This window comes from Panthera uncia (genome assembly GCF_023721935.1).
Source record: "Panthera uncia isolate 11264 chromosome A3 unlocalized genomic scaffold, Puncia_PCG_1.0 HiC_scaffold_11, whole genome shotgun sequence".
NCBI classification, from domain to species: domain Eukaryota; kingdom Metazoa; phylum Chordata; class Mammalia; order Carnivora; family Felidae; genus Panthera; species Panthera uncia.
This window is the reverse complement of record NW_026057578.1, coordinates 34,690,290-34,712,560: the sequence shown is the minus strand read 5'-3', so window position 1 is coordinate 34,712,560 and position 22,271 is coordinate 34,690,290. Positions and strand designations below refer to the sequence as shown.

At 41.0% G+C, this 22,271-nt stretch overlaps 1 protein-coding gene across 1 annotated transcript in view; it reads left to right on the top strand.

Moving 5' to 3' along the window:
• The window catches only part of PAK5 (p21 (RAC1) activated kinase 5), a 101,562-nt gene that overhangs the window by 48,364 nt on the left and 30,927 nt on the right, over nucleotides 1-22,271 (top strand). The window contains exon 2 of the mRNA XM_049649826.1: nucleotides 12,189-12,974. Within this exon, the coding sequence (XP_049505783.1) occupies nucleotides 12,189-12,974 (786 nt within the window). The remainder of the gene's footprint in view (nucleotides 1-12,188; nucleotides 12,975-22,271) is intronic.

The following is a 22,271-nucleotide window of genomic DNA, read 5'->3' as shown; positions in this document are numbered from 1 at the left end:
CTCCCTTTCTTTCTCCCTCCTTCCTGCCCTCCCTCTCTCTCCCTTTCTCCCTCTCTCCCTCCTGCTACCTCTTTCTTTAGCCCATGAATCAAATACTAGAACAGTTTTTCCCCCAAAAAGGAGCTGGGACAACTGGTGACACTCTAGATCAAGAGTCAGCAGACTTTTTCTGTGAAGGGTCGTGGGCTACATGGTTTTTGTCACAACTCCTCAACTCTGCTTATTGTGGCCCCAAAGCAGCCATGTGCTGTACATAAGCACATGCATGTGACTGTGTTCCAGTAAAACTTATTTACAAAAACAGGCTGGATTTGGCCCACAGACCATAGCTTGCCATCTTCCGCTCTAGATGAATGCTGTCCAACAGAAATACAATGCAAACCAATATTCAATTTTACATTTTCTTGTAGCCACATTTTTGAAGTTCTTGATCTATTAAGACATGAATTTTTAAAGACTTTTAAAAGATAGAATGAACAAATCTTAGAACAGGAAGAGACAGACACCTCAACTTACAGATAACATAAATTTACTGCGGCACCCTGATATCTAATGGCCCAAGATTTTTTAAGTGACGGTGGGAAACTGCACAACGGCCAAAATCCCCACTTTTGAATGATTTTTCTTATAGTCTATGTAAGTAGAACCAAAATTCTAACCATGAAGCTATGCCAAATTCAAATAATTTTAGCCACAAGAAACTAAAAGCAACTCAGAGATAAGCCTTGGCCATGCCCCTGTTAGTACTTCGTACTGACTCATCCTTCTGTGGGCAAAAGCAGATGGAGAATGGCTTCCTGATTATCCCCACTTAAGCCTGCATCGCTTCTCGGCCTTTTGGCTAAGATCAAGTGAAGAGAAGCCTGCCACCCTATCATTCAACTCTCACGAAATTCTATTCAGACAAATGCCTTCTTCTCTGGCCACATTAAGAATTGCCATCCCTGCCCACAGGCACACAAACCTTTCCTCCTCCCGCAGCCTGCTTTACCTGCTCTAGTATAAATGGGCCCAGCTCCTAGCTTTTATACCTCCTCTCCCTGCTCCAGCCATCATGGAGGAAAGGGGCACGTGGGTGAATTGGGGCTGGCTGATCTAGGATGGCTCATTTTGGATCTCCCAGTGGTCCAGCCCAAGCTTGTTCACCTGGAAGAAGCAGGGAATGGAGAGGGTAGCAGCTGACAAGGCTTCTGATAGCCCAGACTAAGCATTGATAATGTCACTTAAGCCCATTCTCCATTGTCTAAGCCAGCCATATGGCCACCTCCTATTCAAGGGCGGGGACATAGACTTCACCAGCTCCCAGTATGAAGAACTATAAAGTCACATTACGTAGAAGGCGGGGAGGGGTAATTGTTCCCATTTCACAAGCTGTCTATCACAGAGATTAATATCACACTACAAGGTTGGGTTTTGTGATATGCTCTAATGAATGTGCTTCTTCCTCTCCCCTGTGTGGGTTTATATCTCAACCTGAAATACTGAAAAATAAAACATTTGTTCAGACATGGTCACCTTCTTGTTGATACCTAAAATCAAGCTGAGACAAGCACTTCCATTCACAGCTTTCAGTGCTCTGTCTCAGGACTCAGGTGCTCAACGTCATTTCTTCTACCAGGACAATCTCAGTGCATATACATGTAAGAATTTAATACTGTTCTTTAAGCCTTCTGTGTACTATAGGCATGTCTTAGGCTGGGTTCCTCAAAAGCAGAGCTGAGACCAAGGCTTATATGTGAGTTTATTTTGGAAAATTAGGTTAAGGTTCATAACTGACATTGCTTCCCTTGGTATTCCTGGAGCTGCTGTGGATGTCCTGTGCCCCATGACTGATGCCAGTTATAGAGAGTCAGCGTGGGCACACGTGATAGGAACATCAAAATCAAGTCTGTCCCTACCTGCTGTCTTTAATTCCTGGTCTGCCTTCTAATTCTAGATTCACTGTCATCATCATTATTATTATACTACTTAAGGTATTCCAGCTGCTGTGACATACTAACCCATACATCTTAGTAAATAAGGTCAACAAAATAGAAGTTTATTTCTCATTCACTTAGTATCCAGTGTGGATTTTCCTAACCAGAGCATGGTATCCCATGTGGTCATTTAGCAAGGAAGATTCTACCATGTGGCTCTGGCATCCCCTAGCAACTGAGAGGATCCTGCCAGGTCCTCTCTATTCATTTGGCAGACAGGAAAATAAAGAGAAGAAAAGGCATTTCTTTGTGGCATTGGCCTGGAAGGGATAAATATCACGTCCTGCTCCCATTCTATGGGTGAGAATTGGTCCCATTGTCTGTCTAGATGCAAAGGCTCCTGGTAAATGTGGTCTCTGGCTGGGAACAGCTTTGCAGCAATGCCTTTACACAATGGAAGGGGAGTACCCATTGTGGTGGCCACTTAAAATATCTGCCACATCAGTCAAGCATACTGGTATCCATGCCCGTTGGTTTACAAGAAGGGGACCCCATCCATCTTCATTTTCAATTTTTTTATTGTGAAATCTTTGTCTAAAAAAGGTATGCCTGATGCCTCTTGTGTCCCATCTCATGTCTTTTAGGCCAGCCTTTTTCACTCCGGCCATTGCTGAGGCAATCTGCTGTTCACCCCCATTGCACCACTCACCTTTGCTTTCAGACATGGCAGTTTGTTCACTGCCACCTTGTGGGACGCACATGGGAGTCCCCTCAGCCATTCTGACACAGAAGATGGGAGCAGGTGGATGAACACTTCCATCCTCAGTCCCTTGAGTGGCCAGTTCTGAGACAGGTTCACAGCTCTTCAAGAGAGCTGAGCCCCAATTGTCCACAGAGAGTCAGCTTGATAACATACCATTGAATGGGCTTCCCCTTTTCTGTTTCACCCCCTTACAGTTCCTAACTTCATTTTCCAAAATAAACTACTCATGTGCAGGCCTTTGCCTCAGATCTGCTTTTGAGGAACCCAGACTAAGATGTGAATATGGCATATGAGAAGTTTAAGAGTAACATTAAATTCTTATATGTACTACCCAAGTTAAGAAATACATGGTGGAATCTTGTCTCATCTCGAAGTACTCTCTGCCCTTAGAAACAATTTTTTGTTTCAGTAAATGAATAAATCAATGAACAGAGATACTTCTATAGTCCTACTTCATTGCTACCTACACTCTAAACCAGAACACCACAAGTAAATAATAGTTAAGTTCCCAGCTATAACACTCATAGTCTCAAACCGACTTCAAACCCATCCATGAAACACTTATATTACCTCTGATCAAACTGACTTCAGTTGACTTCAGCGTGACTGCTTTACATTCTAAGCAGCAAGAACCAGGGCCATAAATTGCATTTGCTTTGCCAGATTAACAATAAATAGAAAGTCTGCTTTAGGGATTATCCTTGTACGAAACTGGTCACTAAATGTGTTAGATTCACTGTGTTTAACAAGGTAGAGAAAAATGGCAAACAGACTGTTTTCCATTTAATGAGGAATCTTGCCTTTTACTAAATTCACAAAGTCATTCTTAGATACACTAGGCTTTATTATAATCTGTGCAGAACATAACGTTTAGTTAATAAAGGAATTGACTTATTTGTATTCTATATGATCATTACATATTTACTGAAAAGATCTTAATGATTAGAAATCCACACCCCTGCTGGGTGGCTCAGTTGGTTAAGCATCATGATCTCAGTTTGTGAGTTTGAGCCCCATGTCAGGCTCTGTGCTGACAGCTCAGAGCCAGGAGCCTGGCTCAAATTCTGTGTCTCCCTCTCTCTGCCCCTCCCCTGTTCACACTATCTCTCCCTGTCTCTCAAAAATGAATAAACATTAAAAAATTTTTTTAAAGGAATCTGCACCCCTGCTGCCCCTTATTCTCACATTTCCAGGAATATGGAATTCCACCTACTTACTCAATTAGCCCTACCCCCTGTGATTACCAAAAAAAAAAAAAAAGTGTTTTCTACATTGAAAGAAAATAGAAGATCTGAGTCTTCTGGTGTATAAAAATCCAGCTGAGAATTAGCATTTCTTGCCATAAGGATTCAAGTATGTCAGATCCGTTTGTTGTTGTTACATACACAGCTGTTTGCAACCACATTCCTTAATAAAAACAAGGCAACTGATTCTCTGCAAACAGCGTGAGAATTCAGATAAATTGTTAAAAGTAGGTACTTTCTGAGAGAGTCTTGGTTTGTTGTTGAGTCATGGGAATGTTTAGCTTATTGACCTCCTGAGAAGTGTTTACCCAGAAAGACAAAATGAAACACATTCTTGAAGAGGATAGAAGACATTGTTTTTTTAAAAAGAAAGGCAAGGTCTTATTAGGGCAAAGCTGTTAATTACACACTTCATTATTGTCAAGGTTAATACAGTCTGTGAGAGCAGAGGCACTTTTTCATCTCTTCCTCAGAACAAGGGGAGACAGCTGTTCTTACGGACAGATCCATTATAGCTTATCACTGGCCGGCAGCCTGGGGAAGGAGCACCATGAAATATGGCCGCTGTCAACAAGAGAGCAGACGCTGAGCTGGTCCAGGCACAATGGAAAGACAATGAGAACCAGGGTGTCAAACTCAAATAGGTTGGGTTGCATTGATTTTTAATGCCTGGCTGTTCCGCAGCATGAAGTTCAGCGATAGTCTTGCCGTTATATTATTGATCTCTAAAACTGCACAATCTTGCTTTAATAAACATCAGATACTGACAGCCATAAATAGTAGTTCTTACATTTTGAAGCCTGGTTAAACCATGTTGTAAAATTTTGCATGTTTGGATTTCACTATTGTTGCTTTGGTGTTATGATTCCTTAAAGTGAAACCTGTGTTAGGGAAACAAATATTACCTCGGTTCTAGTTTCACTGGTCTTCCTGATTAAATAAGGTTACAAACCCTTCTTTTTTTCTATTCTTTTTAGACAGGTCAACAGTTTATTTCTAACAGATATTTACATTTTGCAAGCCCTTGCTTTTTAACACCGACTAAATAGTTTTCACTGCTCCTTTAAGAGTAATACAGTTACACCATCTGTAAACATCTCCAAATGTTAAAAAGGAGATCCAAGAAAAGCCTGTTATTATAGTGTCTTTGGGTTTTTGTTTGTTTTGTTTTTGCTATAGATGAAATTTTCTTCTTTGCAAATGTCTGCAACCACACCTTCACTTACATAGTATTCAAGTTTTATTCATCAATAACTCTGAGATTTATAGCCTCATAATAAGATCATGATGCTATAGAAGCAGGTGTGCCAAAATAGTGAAATCTTTCAAAGTATTCATTTTGGTTAAACATAGGAAATATTTCACCTTTGTAGAGAATGGGAAAACATTGAACAGTGTAGCTCCCAGCAGCCAACTGTAACATCAAATAATTTTAACACAATACATATATATGTAATACTATATATATGTATACAGATATATGTTATATAGATATAAAATACAAATTTAGGGGCGCCTGGGTGGCGCAGTCGGTTAAGCGTCCGACTTCAGCCAGGTCGCGATCTCGCGGTCCGTGAGTTCGAGCCCCGCGTCAGGCTCTGGGCTGATGGCTCGGAGCCTGGAGCCTGTTTCCGATTCTGTGTCTCCCTCTCTCTCTGCCCCTCCCCCGTTCATGCTCTGTCTCTCTCTGTCCCAAAAATAAATAAAAAACGTTGAAAAAAATATTAAAAATAAATAAATAAATAAAATAAAATACAAATTTAACATTATACTATATATTTAATAAAATATATATTTAGTGCCATACACACACACACACACACACACACACACACACACACATATATATATATAAAGTCCTGGATCGTATTATACTGAAAAGTATATGTCAGTCTAATATGTTTTATTATAAAAGTACCCTAGTTGTAGAAAATATGGAAAATGCACTAACCCCATTGAGTACACAGTGTGAACAGCAGACCAGCAGGATTATCACTGCCTGGGAGCCCATTCAAGATGCGGAATCCCAGACCCCACCTCAGACCTATTGAATCAGACTCTCCCTCTAACAGGATCCTCAGGTGATTTGTGTGCACATTAAGATTTGACAAGCGCGGGTTTAAAATCTATGTCACACTTAATCTCCCCACCTAGAGATGACCACTGCCAATATTTTACTGTATTTCTATTAATCTTCCTTTTCCGTATGTATCTTTCAGTATAAATAATAGGAAGTCTAATTTTGTTAATTTTTAGGACTCAGATATTACATCTTTAAGAAGGATTACAGTAGAGTGCTGATCATGTTTTGAAAGTATTCCATTTTTTATATCTAATAAGGAATATTTCTTTGATATATATAACAATTGTAATTAGCTGAAGATATATCCTTAAACTCAGGAAATTAGTATTTTGTATCTAAAGTTACTAATAATCATTTTTAAAAATTTTATTAATGTTTATTTATTTTTGAGTGACAGCAGGGGAAGGATAGAGAGAGAGAGAAGGAGGCAGAAGCTGAAGCAGGCTCCAGGTTCTGAGCTGTCAGACACGGGGCTCAAACCCATGGACCACAAGATCATGACCCAAGCTGAAGTCAGACACTTAACCGACTGAGCCACCCAGGCGCCCCCTAATAATTGTTTTTAAAAGTCTAAAACATCAATTCTTTTCCTTCCATTGCATAAAGCTGAGATTGATTTATTCCATTGTTTACATCTTTCTTCTTTTAATTATTATCAACCTAATTTTAAAGTAAATTTTAACTTATAAAATAGTTAACTAACTACCATTTATTAGTGCTTACTGTATGCCAGGAATCATGCCAGCTGTTTTACACATTATTGTATTAAATCACATTAACCCAATGAGACAAAGATTTATTCTTGCCGTTTTATGGATTAAGAAACCATGGCTTTTAAAGGTTAGGTAACTTGCCCACTATCACACAGTTGATAAATGCTATAAGCCTGATTCAAAAGTAGGATAAAAAACTACATTGTTTTTTAAAAGTGTTTCTTATTCAATGATAGTCTTTATTTTTTCTTCTAAATAGTAGTTATCTCATAACCATATATTTCTCCTTCCACATCAACAAGTATGTAGAATTCTGTTTATTGAGTTTACTGCTATAATTCTGCATGTAAACTGAACATGTCTTCGGGTATGCAGTGATAAGTGCACAGAAACAGCAGACTTCCCAATTCTGAGGTCACAGATTAATTCATGTCTTAAAACAGTGACCCTCTAATCTCCCATAAAAAATCTAAATTAACTTACTTGGGGGACAAAATTGTGAAATAGGTGTTTATGATTGTTTGGTTTTTCATTTTCCAAATGTAGTATATTTATAGCACAACTAATGAGGGAAAGAAAGAGCTCTCTCCCAAACAGGCCTTCATTATGTTTTCACTTAGTCATTTAAAAAAATATTTGCAGATAGTATGGATATAGACATATTACAGATCTCCATTATAGCTTTTGATGTTATTGTATGGATGGGTGGGTGGATAGATAGCCAGTTGGATGGATACATTGATAGATGATAGACACATAGATAGGTGCCTCTTTGTGACATCTAAATTCATTTCTGTCAGTATTCCTCAGAAACAAAGTGACTGAGTTTCATGTCTGCCCATTCAGCTCATAAATGAAATTGGAAAATTTTAGTTGGAAAACTGGAAGATTTAAAGGATTGAGCAGTTTCAAAGGAGGTACTCAACAATGCTCTGATCACAAAAGAAACACACAGGGAAGGATTTTCCCCCCTTCTAAATATCTGTGTCTTGGTAGTGAATTTCTAAAACTGATAGTTCAGCCCCATCATAGCCATTTATTAATTTGCTGAAGATAAACTAACAAGTTCTCTGGATATAAATTCCAAAGGACAAGTGATTGAAATGCTGATTTGATATGAGTGGGGAATGCTTTCTTCTGTTATCACAATTATCCACATAGCCCCAAAGATGGTGGCATGTTAACATATTCTGATCATCTCTGTGTCTCAATCATTTAGTAAGTGATGAGCTGGTAATTACCTCTTTTTTTTTGTCACCATCCAAGTATATCTATTATTTCCTCCTGGACCTAGCTCACAATTCTCCCCTCCCTGAAAACTTTCCAAGAGTTTTAGTCTGTTCTTCTCTGATCTTTTCTTTACTATATAATCTTCACATTTTAACTTGCCTTCATTTAGGAGTTGTGTTTAATATTCCTAACTTGTTTCAGATTTACAAGTTTGTGTCCACATGAGGGAAGTGCATACATTAGTATGTTTCAAAACTTCTATGTAACTCCTCCCTCCATCAGCCTCTACGATTCCTGGGTATCAATCAGTATCAATATCAAGTGATAGTATCCTTTTTATAAATTGGAGAATGGGTAATGAAAGAAGGATGAAAGTAAATCACATAACAAATGTGGGTGAAATTGAGACCAGAACCTGCAATTGTCTATATGCTGTAAACTGAACAATTTATCGCTAGAGGGATGGAGTGCACAATAGAAAATGTGCACTTTATTAACCCATTGTTGATGGATTATGATGTCACACACCAAACCTTTGCATTGCCAACTGGTGCTATTTTATTCAAATGAGTCTGAAGAGTACCTTGGAAAGAGAGCTAGACTGACTTGAAAGTAATATAACATTCATTGTGTGTCAGCCATACTTCGATTTGAGAGAGAGAGACCGAGAGCACGCTAGACTGGAAGGGAGAGGATTGGAGTTTGAATCCCAGGTCTGTTATGTATCAGTGGGCAAAGTCAGCTCTGAGTTTTAGTGGTACTCAGTAAAGGAAGGAGGATGCCTACCTAACTGCCCTCTAGATTCATTCCAACATTAAAATACTGGAAGTGATTCTGTGGTCCCAGAGTTGAATATTTCATGTATTCAGAGATGGGAGGTGTGAAGGCAGACAAGAAAGATTGACTTAAATATTGTTTAAGATGGATAGAATTTAGAGAACTTTTTTTTTCCCCTGCGGTATATACCCAAAGATAACACTGACCATGAAAAATTCTAATATAGTTAGCTATTATTTGTCAAGCTCACAGAAAGTCTTGATAACATTTTTGCTAAAGGATTATCCAAGCAGGTCCAATAACTGAGAAGTTACTTGAAGACCTTGGCATACCTTACAGTCTTTATTCATGTTATACATCAGTCAACACAGATGCCCAGGATTGGAAATACCAGGAAGCTACTTTTGGGGAAGACCATGAATTACTGAGAACATTTCATTAAGTAATCTGCTAATTGTTGATAGAGAATAGGAATGTGCAAGAGTATAATTTCTGTCTAGAATGCTGGCTGAAAAGACTTTATCCACTGTGATATAAACAAATTAATACTGTTTTCTTAAAAATTTATGCAAAACATTATTGAAGAAGAGAGGCCAATTGTTTAAATCCACAGAAAATAAGAGTATATATGTCTAAAAGGGTTTTAAGGAGCACCTTGAGGGGGTGCCTGGGTGGCTCAGTCTGCTGAGCATCCGACTCTTGATTTCAGCTAAGGTCATGGTCCCAGGGTCATGGGGTCGAGCTCCATGTGGGGCTCCGTGCAGAGCGTGGAGCCTGCTTAAGATTATCAGTCTCTCTTCCCCACTCATTCTCGTTCTCTCTCTCTCTCTCTCTCTCTCTATAGCAAATGAAAGAAATAATAATAAACAGGTAAGATACAACTGAAATGCACTAGAAAGCTACTCAAATGGACTTGATATTTTTGAGGATGAGTTAGCTAGCATTCATACTAAATGTATCAAAAGATGTCCATTTCCTCCTTTCCCCTTCCCAGCTACTTCCCCTTCTCTGTTCAAAGGTATTATTTCTTCAGTTCATCCATTGGGGTCAGCATAGATGTTGTTACTCTGAGAAAAGGTTCTGATGTATATGTGATACATGGTTCTTTTTCTCTCTGAGAAATCCTCAAGCAGAACATCACCTATTTGGGCAATCAACCCATTTATACCCCTCCTCCACAAATAACCATAACATTCCATATAATGGAAGACTATTCAGTGATTTAAAAAGAACTGGGGGGGGGGGACGCCTAGGTGGCTCAGTCAGTTAAGAGTCCGACTTCAGCTCAGGTCATGATCTCACGGTCCGTGAGTTTGAGCCCCGCGTCAGGCTCTGTGCTGACAGCTCAGAGCCTGGAACCTGCTTCAGATTCTGTGTCTCCCTCTCTTTCTGCCCCTCCCCCACTTGTGCATGAATACAGGCACTTGCACGCACACGTTCTCTCTCTCCCTCTCTCTCTCTCTTTCTCTCTCTCCTCCTCCTCCTCCTCCTCCTCCTCCTCTCAAAAATAAATGAACATAATGAATGAATGAATGAATAAGAGTATGCAAATCTGTGCAGAAGAATTCCATATACTTTATGTAGACATACCTCTCAAGGAGGTAGAGTGACTTACTTCAAAGGGTGCAGTAGAGAAAGCAGCAAAGGAAGCAGAATGTAACTTTATGTGTGGAAACCTGGCAAACACTACCTGGGCCAGGTGACCAAGGTCAGTATCATCAGGGAGAAGCCATGTTAATGGTAGCACCCTGCATACGATGTGATATAATTGGTGATCACCTCCAAAACCAATAACCCCAGTTTAACCCTGGGAAAAACATCACACATATCCAGTTGAGGGACATTCTGCAGAACCCCTGAGCACCACTTGTTAAAATTGCCAAGGTCATCAAAAACAAGGAAAATCCAAGAAACTATCACAGACCAGAAGAGACTAAGGAGACATGACAAATAAGTATGTAGTGTCATGAATGGGGCCCTGGAATACTGGGGAAAGAAACTAGTGACATTCACATAAACTATGGAGTTTAGTTAATAGTAGTGCAAGATATTAACAATACAGTAAGGGGTATATGAGAGCTCTGTGTATGCTCTTTGCAACTTCTCAGTTTATTTAAAACTATTCCAAAATTAAAAGTTTATTTAAGGGTGCCTGGGTGGCTCAGTCGGTTGGGTAACTGACTTCAGCTCAGGTCATGATCTCGCAGTTTGTGGGTTCGAGCCCCATGTCGGGCTCTGTGATGACAGCTCAGAGCCTGGAGCCTGCTTCGGATTCTTTGTCTCCCTCTCTCTCTGCCCCTCCTCCACTCTTGCTCTGTCTCTGTCTCTCAAAAATAAATAAATGTTAAAAAAAAAATAAAAAACTTTAAAAGAAAGGGGTATAGACAAAAAGTATTAGTCCAGGACTGATTGGATAGGAAAAAAAGAAAACCTTGTCTTTCACTGATCTATAAATCCTATGTTCTAGGACAAATTTGACTTTTGCCTCTAGTTTGAAATCCTCTATTATACTGAGATGATTTTGAACTCCTTTGCTACTTGCTCAAAGGTATTTTTCTCCTAAAATTCTGGAAGTCTGAAGTCACAACACTTTGTTCTTTGTTCTTTTATCCACCCCCATCATATTTTGCTGCAAACCTTGTCATTGTCAAGGCACAGCTGACTGGCTTTGTAAGTGGTTTGTGATTTCTTTCTGTTCCTGGTATTCTGGTGTTATTTAGGTTCGTTAAGGGGAACATTTGGGCTCAGCAGTTTGTCACTAAGGTTCAAGTACAACAACCACATCAACTACTAAGCCATCCAGACCTCAGCCGTGATGATACAGAAGTGTGGCTCTAGCAAGCATTACAGTTAGATGCTTAATGAAAATATCACATGTGATCACATATAAAATCTCATAAGTGATCTTCAAGCTGTTCAGTGTAGTTCAGAAAATGCCTACCTTTCCTATAAAATCTAGTAACTCCAATTTTTATGAATTCTGTAAAAGGGTAAAAAAAATGTGCATCCATTCCTGGGTATGTTAATACTCAAGTGACAATGCTTACTCGTTTTGCAAATAATATGAATAATGAATGTAAGAAATAATCTGCTTTTTATAACCAGTTATAGACTTAAAATTATAATCAGCTTATCATTAGATGGTTAGGGCTTATTATTTAAGGAGAGAAACCAGGGAGGAGGTTTCCCCTAACTAGTAAATAAGACAGTGATTGCTTTGATAGTCTTCTAAATGGCTTTTTGATGTTTAATTGATATCTCTATTGAGATAAGTAAAGGCAAATTTGCAATTAAGGTTATATAATATTTGACTTATTTCACCACTGAAACGATCAATTTTTATCACTTTTTAGTGGATGTTCCTGGTGTCTTTTTTCCTCAGTGGAGTAGGGGTGGGATTGCAATATCAGTTTGAAAGCATGAAATGATTTCTTTAAATGGCATTCCCTTTACTGTTCCCAGACAATCGTTAGAGGAAATAAACCGTGCAAAGAAACCTCCATCAACGGCCTGCTGGAGGACTTCGACAACATCTCTGTGACTCGCTCCAACTCCCTAAGGAAAGAAAGCCCGCCCACCCCAGACCAGGGAGCCTCCAGCTACGGTCAAGGCCATAGGGAAGAAAATGGCTTCATCACCTTCTCGCAGTATTCCAGCGAGTCCGATACCACTGCTGACTACAGCACTGAGAAGTATCGAGAAAAGAGTCTCTATGGTGATGACCTGGATCCGTTTTATAAAGGCAGCCATGCCGCCAAGCAAAATGGGCATGTCACAAAGACCAAACACGGGGAAGCCTACTATTCTGAGATGAAGCCTTTGAAATCCGATATTGCCAGATTTCCTGTTGATTATCACACACACTTGGACTCACTGAGTAAACCAAGTGAATACAATGAGCTCAAGTGGGAGTACCAGAGAGCCTCAAGCAGTTCCCCTCTAGATTATCCATTCCAATTCACGCCTTCTAGAACTGCGGGGACCAGCGGGTGTTCCAAGGAGAGTCTGGTGTTCAGCGAAAGCGAGTGGGGACCCAGCCTAGATGACTATGATAGGAGGCCAAAGTCATCATACTTGAATCAGACCAGCCCTCAGCCCACCATGCGGCAAAGGTCCAGGTCAGGTTCGGGGCTCCAGGAACCAATGATGCCCTTCGGAGCAAGTGCATTTAAAACCCACCCCCAAGGACATTCGTACAACTCCTACACCTACCCTCGCCTGTCCGAGCCCACAATGTGCATTCCAAAGGTAATGTTATGTTCACTGCCTCCTTCCTTCTTATGTGCAGGCACCCCACAAAGGTGGTGCTAACATGACCTTCTCACAGAGATCTAATGTGATGCTTCACCTTTTAAGTGAGAGTCTATATCGAAACCCTACCTGATTTCTATCCACGAGCCCCAAGGGCAGAGGATGTAGGGCAAGGCACATTTATTCATTAAAATCCAAGTCTTTGGAGATCCCCTACAGGGTTTCTGATTAAAAGACAAAAAATTATTTATTTGAAAGATGTCCTGATACACTACTAATAAATAGTTTGCTCATATTGTACTGTCCTCTATTAAGGAGCATATGATCATAAACCATTAGATAGAGTAATTACAGTGGTTCCTATATTCTAACAAAGTTTACATGGATCTATAGAAAAGGAAAAAAATAATCAGGATTGCATGGTAAGTTTTTAATAAAGTTTATTTTAGAGTTAAATTTTAATTTAATAACCATTCTCACAGGTGTGAGGTGATATCTCATTGTGGTTTAGATTTTCTCTTATGATGAGTGATGTTTAGAACCTTTCTTTCCATGTACCTGTTGACCATTTGTATATCTTCTTTAGAAAAAAAGTGTATTCAGGTCCTTTGTCCATTTTTTGATTGGGTTATTTGGGATTTTTTTTTTGCTATTGAGTTGAATGACTTCGTTCTATATTTTTTAACCTCTTATCAGATACGTGATTTGCAGATATTTTCTCCCATTCCGTAGGTGCATTTTCATTTTGTTGATGTTTCCCTTTGCTGTGCAGAATCTTTTTATTTTGATGTAGTCCCACTTGTTTATTTTTACTTTTGTTGCCTTTTGGTGTCAAATACAAAAAATCATGCCAAAACCAATGCCAAGAAATTACCCCCTATTTTTCTTCTAGGAGTTTTATGGTTTCAGGTCTTACATTCAAGTCTTTAATGCATTTTGAGTTGTTATGTATAGAGTAAGATAGGGACCCAGTTTCATTCTTTTACACGTGGCTGTCCAATTTTCCCAGCACCATTTATTGAAAACACTATCCTTTCTGCATTTGTATATTCTTGGCTCCTCTGCTGAAATTTGATGGACTGTATATTTGTGGGTTTATTTCTGGTCTCTGGTCTGTTCCTTTGAGCTATGAGTCTGCTTTTATGCCAATACCATACATTTTGATGTCTATAACTTTGTAATATAGTTTGAAATATCCAGCTTTGTTCTCCTTTCTCAGGACCGCTTTGGCTGTTTAGGGTCAAATGTGATTTGTGCATGTGTGCTGTAGTTGCACACTTATGGTAGGAAGCTGTTTGTGTCAAGGTCATAGAAAAAGCTTTGTCCAGAGACAATAACCATTCAGCCCTGGGGCCATATTTGGCCCATTGACCTGTTGGGTCCACAAAATAGTCATCTCCAGCTTCTGAAAAATCAAGATATTTCATTTAGTATCTTCAACTTCTGGGTTTCAGCCTTCTCTTTAAAAAAAAAAAAAAGGGATGATCTGACATGCCTGGGCACAATTTTCACATAGCATTGGAAATGGAACTGGCTGGAAGCAAAGGCTGACCCATTAGAGGAGAGAGGCCCTTCTCAGTCCACTTCATTCATTTTTCTCATTAACCTAATCCTAGAGGCATTTGGGATTTAATATAACCCCCAACAGTGCCTGCCCACCCATTTCACAGGAGGAAAAACTGAGGTCCAGAGTGTCATGTGGCATACTTAAGGTTTCATAATTAGTTGGTTGCAAAACAAGGACAAAATCCAGGTCTGGTGTTTTTCCTAGTCCCATATTCTTCCCCTTATGAGGGCATACGTGATTTCAGGGGATTAACTGCATTTGCCACTAAAACCCATGAGGGGCCCCAGTGGCCGCCAGAAGTCTCAGCTAGGTAGAGGAGTAGGAAGAGGATGGAGGGAAGGGATAATTTGCTTCATTCCTTGCTGGGTCCTTCTTCCTGCAGACTTCCAATTATAAAGCAAAGCAGACCTACTCTGAAATCTGGTTTTGTTAAACCCAGAAACAGTGCAAGAAACAATGCAGAAAACTATTGTGGCTCAGAAAAGATATATCTGTAACAGAAATAATGAGGAAACTGTTGTGGCTCAGGAAAAAAAAAAAAGACAACATATTCACACTTGGGAACTTCTACCAAGAGTTTTTCAGCCCTTATAATCAAGGGCTCTGAAGGAGCAAGCTGCTGTTCCATGTCACATGGGACCCACGAGAAATTCACGGGCAGGTTTTGTGGGAGGGTAGGTGGTGGGAGGCATGTTAGTAATTAAAACGTTTACTTGATTAAAAATATAACATCTCTCTAAAAAGACTTCGGTGCCTGTGTCTTTAGAACTGTAGTCTTAAAAATCTACCAATCACATTTGGATTTCCTGCTGAGGGAAGAAATAGAGATCACGACTCAGATAATTTGGCTTTGCCTTATGGAAAGTCCTAGAGGCTGGTGGGTAATGTTCACATCTCAAATAATAAGAGGATCAAATTTGTGTGGGTTTCCAGATAGAGCAAATATGGGAGGAAAGTTGTGTGTATGTGAGAGAGAGAGAGAGAGACACACCAGTTTTACATTTTGGCCTAAAGGAGGAAAAATACTAACATTAACTCACAGAAATAACTCCTCCAGTGTTATCTGCCTACCTAATTTTCCTGTTGACATGACAGGAATCAAGGATGTTACAAATCTGTAGATATAGCATCTATCTCCCTACTTTTGAATGTTTTTGGCTGCCACAAGGCAGATGAAACCTTGGGGGATAATAAATAAAGCCAAAAAAAAAACCCGTTCACACTACACAACTATAAAAACCGCTTGAGGGAGCCTGGGTGGCTCAGTCGGTTAAATATCTAACTTCGGCTCAGGTCATAATCTCACGGTTTGTGAGTCCGAGCCCCGCGTTGGGCTCTGTGCTGACAGCTCAGAGCCTGGAGCCTGCTTCAGATTCTGTATCTCTCCATCTCTCAGCCCCTCCCCTGCTCATGCTCTGTGTCTCTCTGTCTCTCAATAATAAATAAACGTTAAAAAAATTTTAAAAAAAGAAAAAAGCTTGATGTGAAGGGAGAATGCCCTCCACCCTCCCCTGCAGACAAGTCTGCTTTACAGGGAGGGAAACCGACTGAAGATATTGTCACCATGCCTCTGATTTTGCTCATTCCCAGGCTCTCCAGGGAGCAGGCAGCTGCCAGCTCACATGTATCGGTGCTGACCCAGCAATCCATTTCTTGCTCTGGCTCCAGCCTCTGAGAAGCCCCTGGTGTAATCACACTTCTGCCAGTTCACTAAGCACTTGCCGTGTGCCAGACACATGTGTTGCCTTGTTGAGCCTCACAGTCCCGGAAGACAGCAATTCTTGCCTGCTTTGTACATATGAGGAAACTGGGGCTCTGAGAGGCTTGGTAATAGCCAGGTCAGCTCATAGCCAAGCTGGGATCCAGCTGTCCGGGCTCGGCCCCTTTGCTAGACCTTGGATATATCCCCAGTGGCACAGGAATTCTGCAGGCACTAAGCCTTCAACCTGCCTCCTTCCAAGCTCCTTTGAATACCTTTAACAGTGAAGTCCTCTAGGGTTGTATGGTACTGTCCCACTCAGGAGCAGGGTTTCTCAGCCTCAACACTGTGGACATTCTGGGCCTGATAATTCTTTGTTGCAGGGGAGGAGCTGTCACTGTAGGATGATTAACAGCATCCCTGGCTTCTACCACTAAGTGCCAGTGACATCTCTTCCTGTAACATCCAGAATATTTCCAGACACTGTCAAATGACCTCTGGGGCAGCAGGGAGGAAAATCAGTCCCAGCTGAGAACCACAGTTCAAGGCTAACTATTTGTCAAGTACCTTTTGGCATTCAAGGGTGTAGGTTCTGGAGGTAGACTGCCTGGATTTGAGTCCTGACATTACCACTTACAACTGGGTAAGTAAATTGCTTAACTCTACTTCCCTATCTATAAAATGGGGACAATCATGTTGTGTGAGGGTTATATAAGTTAATAATTGCGGCAGCCTGATTATGAATACACACATGTATCTGTATGTATAGCATACCAGATGGCGGCTGTGACATGAAGCCGAGGGTTACCTTATTCCAGGCACTGTGCCAAGCGTTTTGCAAGCATTACCCCCGTTGAGTCCTCATGACGATTCTGGAAGACTTCAGGATCATCTCCCTTTTACCCTGAGAAAGCTGAAAGACAGAGGCCAAGTCTTTATCGACTTCCCAAGGATATGAAGGTAAACAGCTGAGTCAGGATCGAAAATTAGGTCCATCTGACTCCAAAGTCGATATATTCCAGAACATTCCTGTTTCCACAGAAGAAAACTGAGGAGGAAAAAGATGGATATGAGGCCTCAGGGCTCAGATATGCCACAGTCAGCCCTCACCTTGCTGGTGAGAAATGGGTGATGAGTCACAGACGGATTTGGGGTACATGGGGACTGTCCTTTATTCTCTCTGTAGGGTAGGGTAGGGTGAAGTCCTCTGAGAAGCTCCTTAGTGTCACCCAGACTGATTTGTGGCCAAAAAACTGGGATCACTGGTCAAAAAGAGGCATTAAGAATAACGATCCCTGGGGCACCTGGGTGGCTCAGTTGGTTAAGCATCCAACTTTGGCTCAGGTCATGATCTTGCAGTTCGATTCATGTGTTCAAGCCCCATGTTGGGCTTTGTTCTGACAACTCCCAGCCTTGATCCTGGTTCAGATTCTGGTCTTCCTCTCTCTCTGCCCTACCCAGTGTGCATTCTCTCTCTCTCTCTCTCTCTCTCTCTCTCTCTCTCTCTCTCTCTCCCCCCCTCCCTCCCTCCCTCCCTCCCTCCCTCTCTCCCTCTCTCAAAAATGAATAAATGTTTTAAAAATTAAAAAAAAAGTAACGATCCCTGAGACTCTCATATATACTCTACCTTGAGTGATGGTGTTATTCTCTTTTATGAATGACAGTCCAGATGTTCTCACCCATTACAAAAGACGTTTAAGAACACAAGTTCTAAAATCCGATTCTCTGGATTTAAGCACTTACTGGCTTTATGATCTTGTCTGTGCCTCAGTTCGCTCATCTGTAGAGTGTTTCCATACCTACTTTGAACTTCTTCTACAGATTAAAAAAGATCAGTAAATGTAAGGGAGTTATCACATGGCAGGCACTCAGTGTTAGCCCTTATTCCCTGGAATATTTTTGGTTGGAAGACATGTCCCCATATCTGCTAACACCAGCCATAGAAACATCCTCTCTGTGTAATCTGTTACATTTTTTTTTTTTCAAAACATGGGAACAAGTTCCATGTGACTTTGCCCTCACAGACTCATAAGTACTGATGCCCTCACCTTAGAGATGCGGGTCACAGAAGGCCAGAGTAGCTATGTGCCTTCCTCAAGGCCCTGTGACTCCTGAGTGACGGAGCTAGCTGAAGGACCCCAATCCCGCCACCTTACCAATTGCTCTACTCTGTAGGATGGACATGAAATTCTCAGACTTCCCCATAGAGGCCAGATGTTAAGAGAGCAGAGTATTTAGCAGCATTTAAGCAAGAATCATCATATGTAACTACATCTCCAGGTTCTTGCCAGCCAACCTCTCCATGTTACCCCAAGCATCTGGTCTACACTGAGCAGCAAAATGACCAGTGCTGCAATCCAGGACATCCCAAACAGATGACATATTAAGGAGTTCTGGGTGGAGAGAGAGGGTGCAAGAAAACTGGCATGATTCCCCAGATCTGGGGTCACCACTGCAATGGTTTTTCACTGCTCAGCTGTTCCTTTGCTTTACCTGGAAGGAAAAAGCTGAACTAATGTGCTTCATCTTCCTGCATCAATAATTGAATGACTCACTGTTCTTTGTGACACACTAGTACACCGAGATTCTGCCAGGGTTCAGGAACAAAACTTCAGCTTCTTATCTGCTAAGGATTCCAGCTGAACACTTTCAGAGATCCTGTGGCAATGGGAATGCTGGTAAACTCTTATGAGCTGCAACAAAAATCAGATGTCAAGGGAAGAGAGGGAAGGAAAGAGAGGTGCTAATCGCTTAATATAACAATGGGTATTATTTTGATTTTTTTCTTTACATATGGGCTCTTATAGAGTGTTGATTCTGGCTCATAAAACATCCAAAAAGGTGATTCAGAGCATCTCAGACACCTGTCCCTTTGGCAGGAAGACTATAGGGGTTGTTTGTATATGAATGGACATATCTTCCCATGAATATTCCTATGGATCAAAGTAAATTATGAGTGAGATTGCCATTAGCAAATTAAAATGAAATTCATCTAACCTGGCAATATGTGTTCCGGCTGTCTTGGAGGCCCTGACATACTTGAACCATATTCTGCAGCAGGGAGCCAATCCCCAGAGGTGCAGACACCCCCTCCCCACCCCTGTAGCTGCAGGCAGTGGCCAGTCTCAGGTCTTAGTAATCTGCTCTTGAACAGAAAATGCATTCTTTGTGTCTGGAGGAGCAAGGGGGGCGGGGGCAGGGGGTGAGGGTTGAAGACACCAATTCAGAGGTGGAGGAAGAGCCTGAAATACCTGTATGCTTAAGCCTGCTGATCACAGATTTATTCACTTCCTTAACTAAGCTTTCCCTACCTGTAGAGGTCATAAGCCACTTGTCCACGCTGTCTCAGTGTGCATTTGCCATATATTTTGTAAGGTAGGGTAAAGCATGACTCTTCCTCCTTCATGTCATAAGGGGTGTAAGTTGCCTACATGCCTAAATAGGAATCCAGTATCATGGCATGGGAGATCTCCTTGCAAAACACATATGGTGCGTGGCTTCCTGCTACATGCAGTTTGGAAATCCAGCAAGTGTCTGACTATCCTGAAGGTAACCTACTTCCCAAGGCCCCTGCATCAAAACCTTAAGCAGACACCTTGATTCTTCAGGTTCCAAGTAGAACCTGCTCATGACCACTGCTCATTGACGGTGATAGCATATGCTTGCTTCTCTTACCAAAATTGAATGGCAGCTCACATTGTGTGCTGTGTCCCTTCGTCATCTAGGCAGGGCAAATATGAAATAGGGATATTTCATTTTGTAAATGGAAATAAGTAAATCAGAGGAAACTGACCATGGCTGGGCAATTGTCGAAGTCTTGCTTCAAGCAGGAGTTGTATTAGGGTGCAGTAACCTCCCCCCACCTGAGGCAGATGGGGAATAGCTCCCATCAGTGCCATTCCTGCTCGTATCAAGGAGAATTGGCATGGCAGAGAACAACCAGAGGGATACATGAGAGTAAATACATATTCAAGTCACAGGATTTAATGAATCCCTTTCCCCTAATTGCCAGCTTCTAACATGTCCCTGCAGAGAAAGCTAGTTACTGATTCTCCCTGGAATTCTTACGGGCAGTCACTCTCCTTTCCCAAAGCCGAGGCTGCTACTGCTACACTTCCCTTTGAGTCAAGGAAGGACAATTTCAGACGTCCTTTCCTTGTTCAGATGATAGAGGTCTGTGATTCACTTTTATCCCACATTTGATTTACGTAGAACAAACAACACCCAGTCTGGCTCTTTCATTTTTCAGAGGAGCAGTCTCTTTGCTTTATTGTACTCCGCAAAGGTGTATTGGAGCATCACACTCAGGCACTGGAACCAGCTGCCTCCCATCCCTTGTAGCTCTGTGGGAAGTGGAAAGAGACACTGTCCATCTTTCACTGAGCGTTCCGCAGTCCCCATTCTGCAGGCACAGACACAGACACACACACACACACACACACACACACGCCCAGTCCAGCACGACCTAGCCACAGCCTCCCTGTCACCAGTACAGAAGACCACGGTGAACATATAGATGCTGCCTCAGGACTTTTTTTCCCTTCTTTTCTTTCTCCCGCCCTCCCCCCACCAAACCTTTTTTTTTTTTTTTTTCCAGCCTTGGCATAAAATGGTCAAATGATGTTCTACTGCAGAATTCAATTTCACAGTTCAGTTAGGTCCTTGATTACACTGCCAAATTCAGATTAATGTGCATTTAACGAACATGGATCAGGGGAATTCTGGCTGACAGCCAGCTGTAATCGGAGCAATTGATAGCTGTGTGGAGTTTTATGCCCGTCCACCCCAGCGTACCACTGGTGAAATTGATTGATTAAATGAATTCATTGCTATAATTATTTATAATTTTGATACATCGCAAGCCTGTGTCTGACCCTATCCTTGGAGACGTTGTGCTCATTGTCGAAGGGTAGTCCCGCTGAGTTGTTAGCCCTGGATTATTTATGCCCGTATAATATAGCCTTTTGTTTGTTTTGTGCCCTTATGTTTTGATTCAGTTTGAATAGAGACATGAAAGGGCACAGTTCTTTAAGAATTAATTTATGTGGTATACTTGAAGGCAACTAAAAAATGGAACCTAAACTACGAATGCATGTTATTGAGCATTTCAAAGAGGAAGCAAACCAAAACTGCGTATAAGTTCTTTTAGTGTTTTTAAAGAATCCCGTAGAGAGAATTCCTTTTCAGAACGTATTCGATTTTCAATGATAATTACTGGTCTCATAGCACTGCAGCTAAGCACTTTGGCAGGTTTGGTGATAATTTGCAAAACGGTCTAGTCTGCTCTTATTACATCTTGCCATTTGGAAGTCCCCCCCTTAAAAGTATGTGGACCATGGTCTCATTTCTATGAAGTTACTCTTTCACAAAATCCCAGGACCATTCTCTCAGGAGGGGTGGGAAGAAAGCCTTTCTGGTGTTGTTTTCCACCCCTGCTTCTAGTCCTGTGCCCTTGCAATGTCTTCAGAGGTGAACCACTTACATAGATGTTTTGGAAAGGTACATTGGATTTGCTTGTTAAATATCTGTACCTTTCGTTGGCCTGCTTCTACTGCATTGTGGTTTCACTAAATGATTAAAATCTATATCCGTCTCAAGATACTACACTCTGAATGTACTTTTTTTTTTCTAGAATATATATTTGTAGATCAGTTGTGAAAAAGATCACACAAGTCAAGCTTTACTCCTTTGAAAGCCTTGCTTACATGCACAAACGTGTGTGTCTGTGCAAAACAATATACATGAACAAATTCATCAGATTTTTTCACCCATTTCCAAATATAGGGTATCATGGGAAAGATTATTTAGAGTAAGACAATGAAATAATTAGAACAGTTTAAGGGCCATGTAAGAGGGCCACGAGGGCTTGTTACAGAAGAAAGCTCGGGCTTGCTTTCTTCTTAGCAAAAGAAAGGACATTACTGTAGGTGAACACAAAGTTCTGGTCTGGCCAACGCAATAATGAAAGTGATGAGTTCTGTACATAGATGATCAGCTCATTTTGCTGTGATGGTTATTTCTTTGCTGT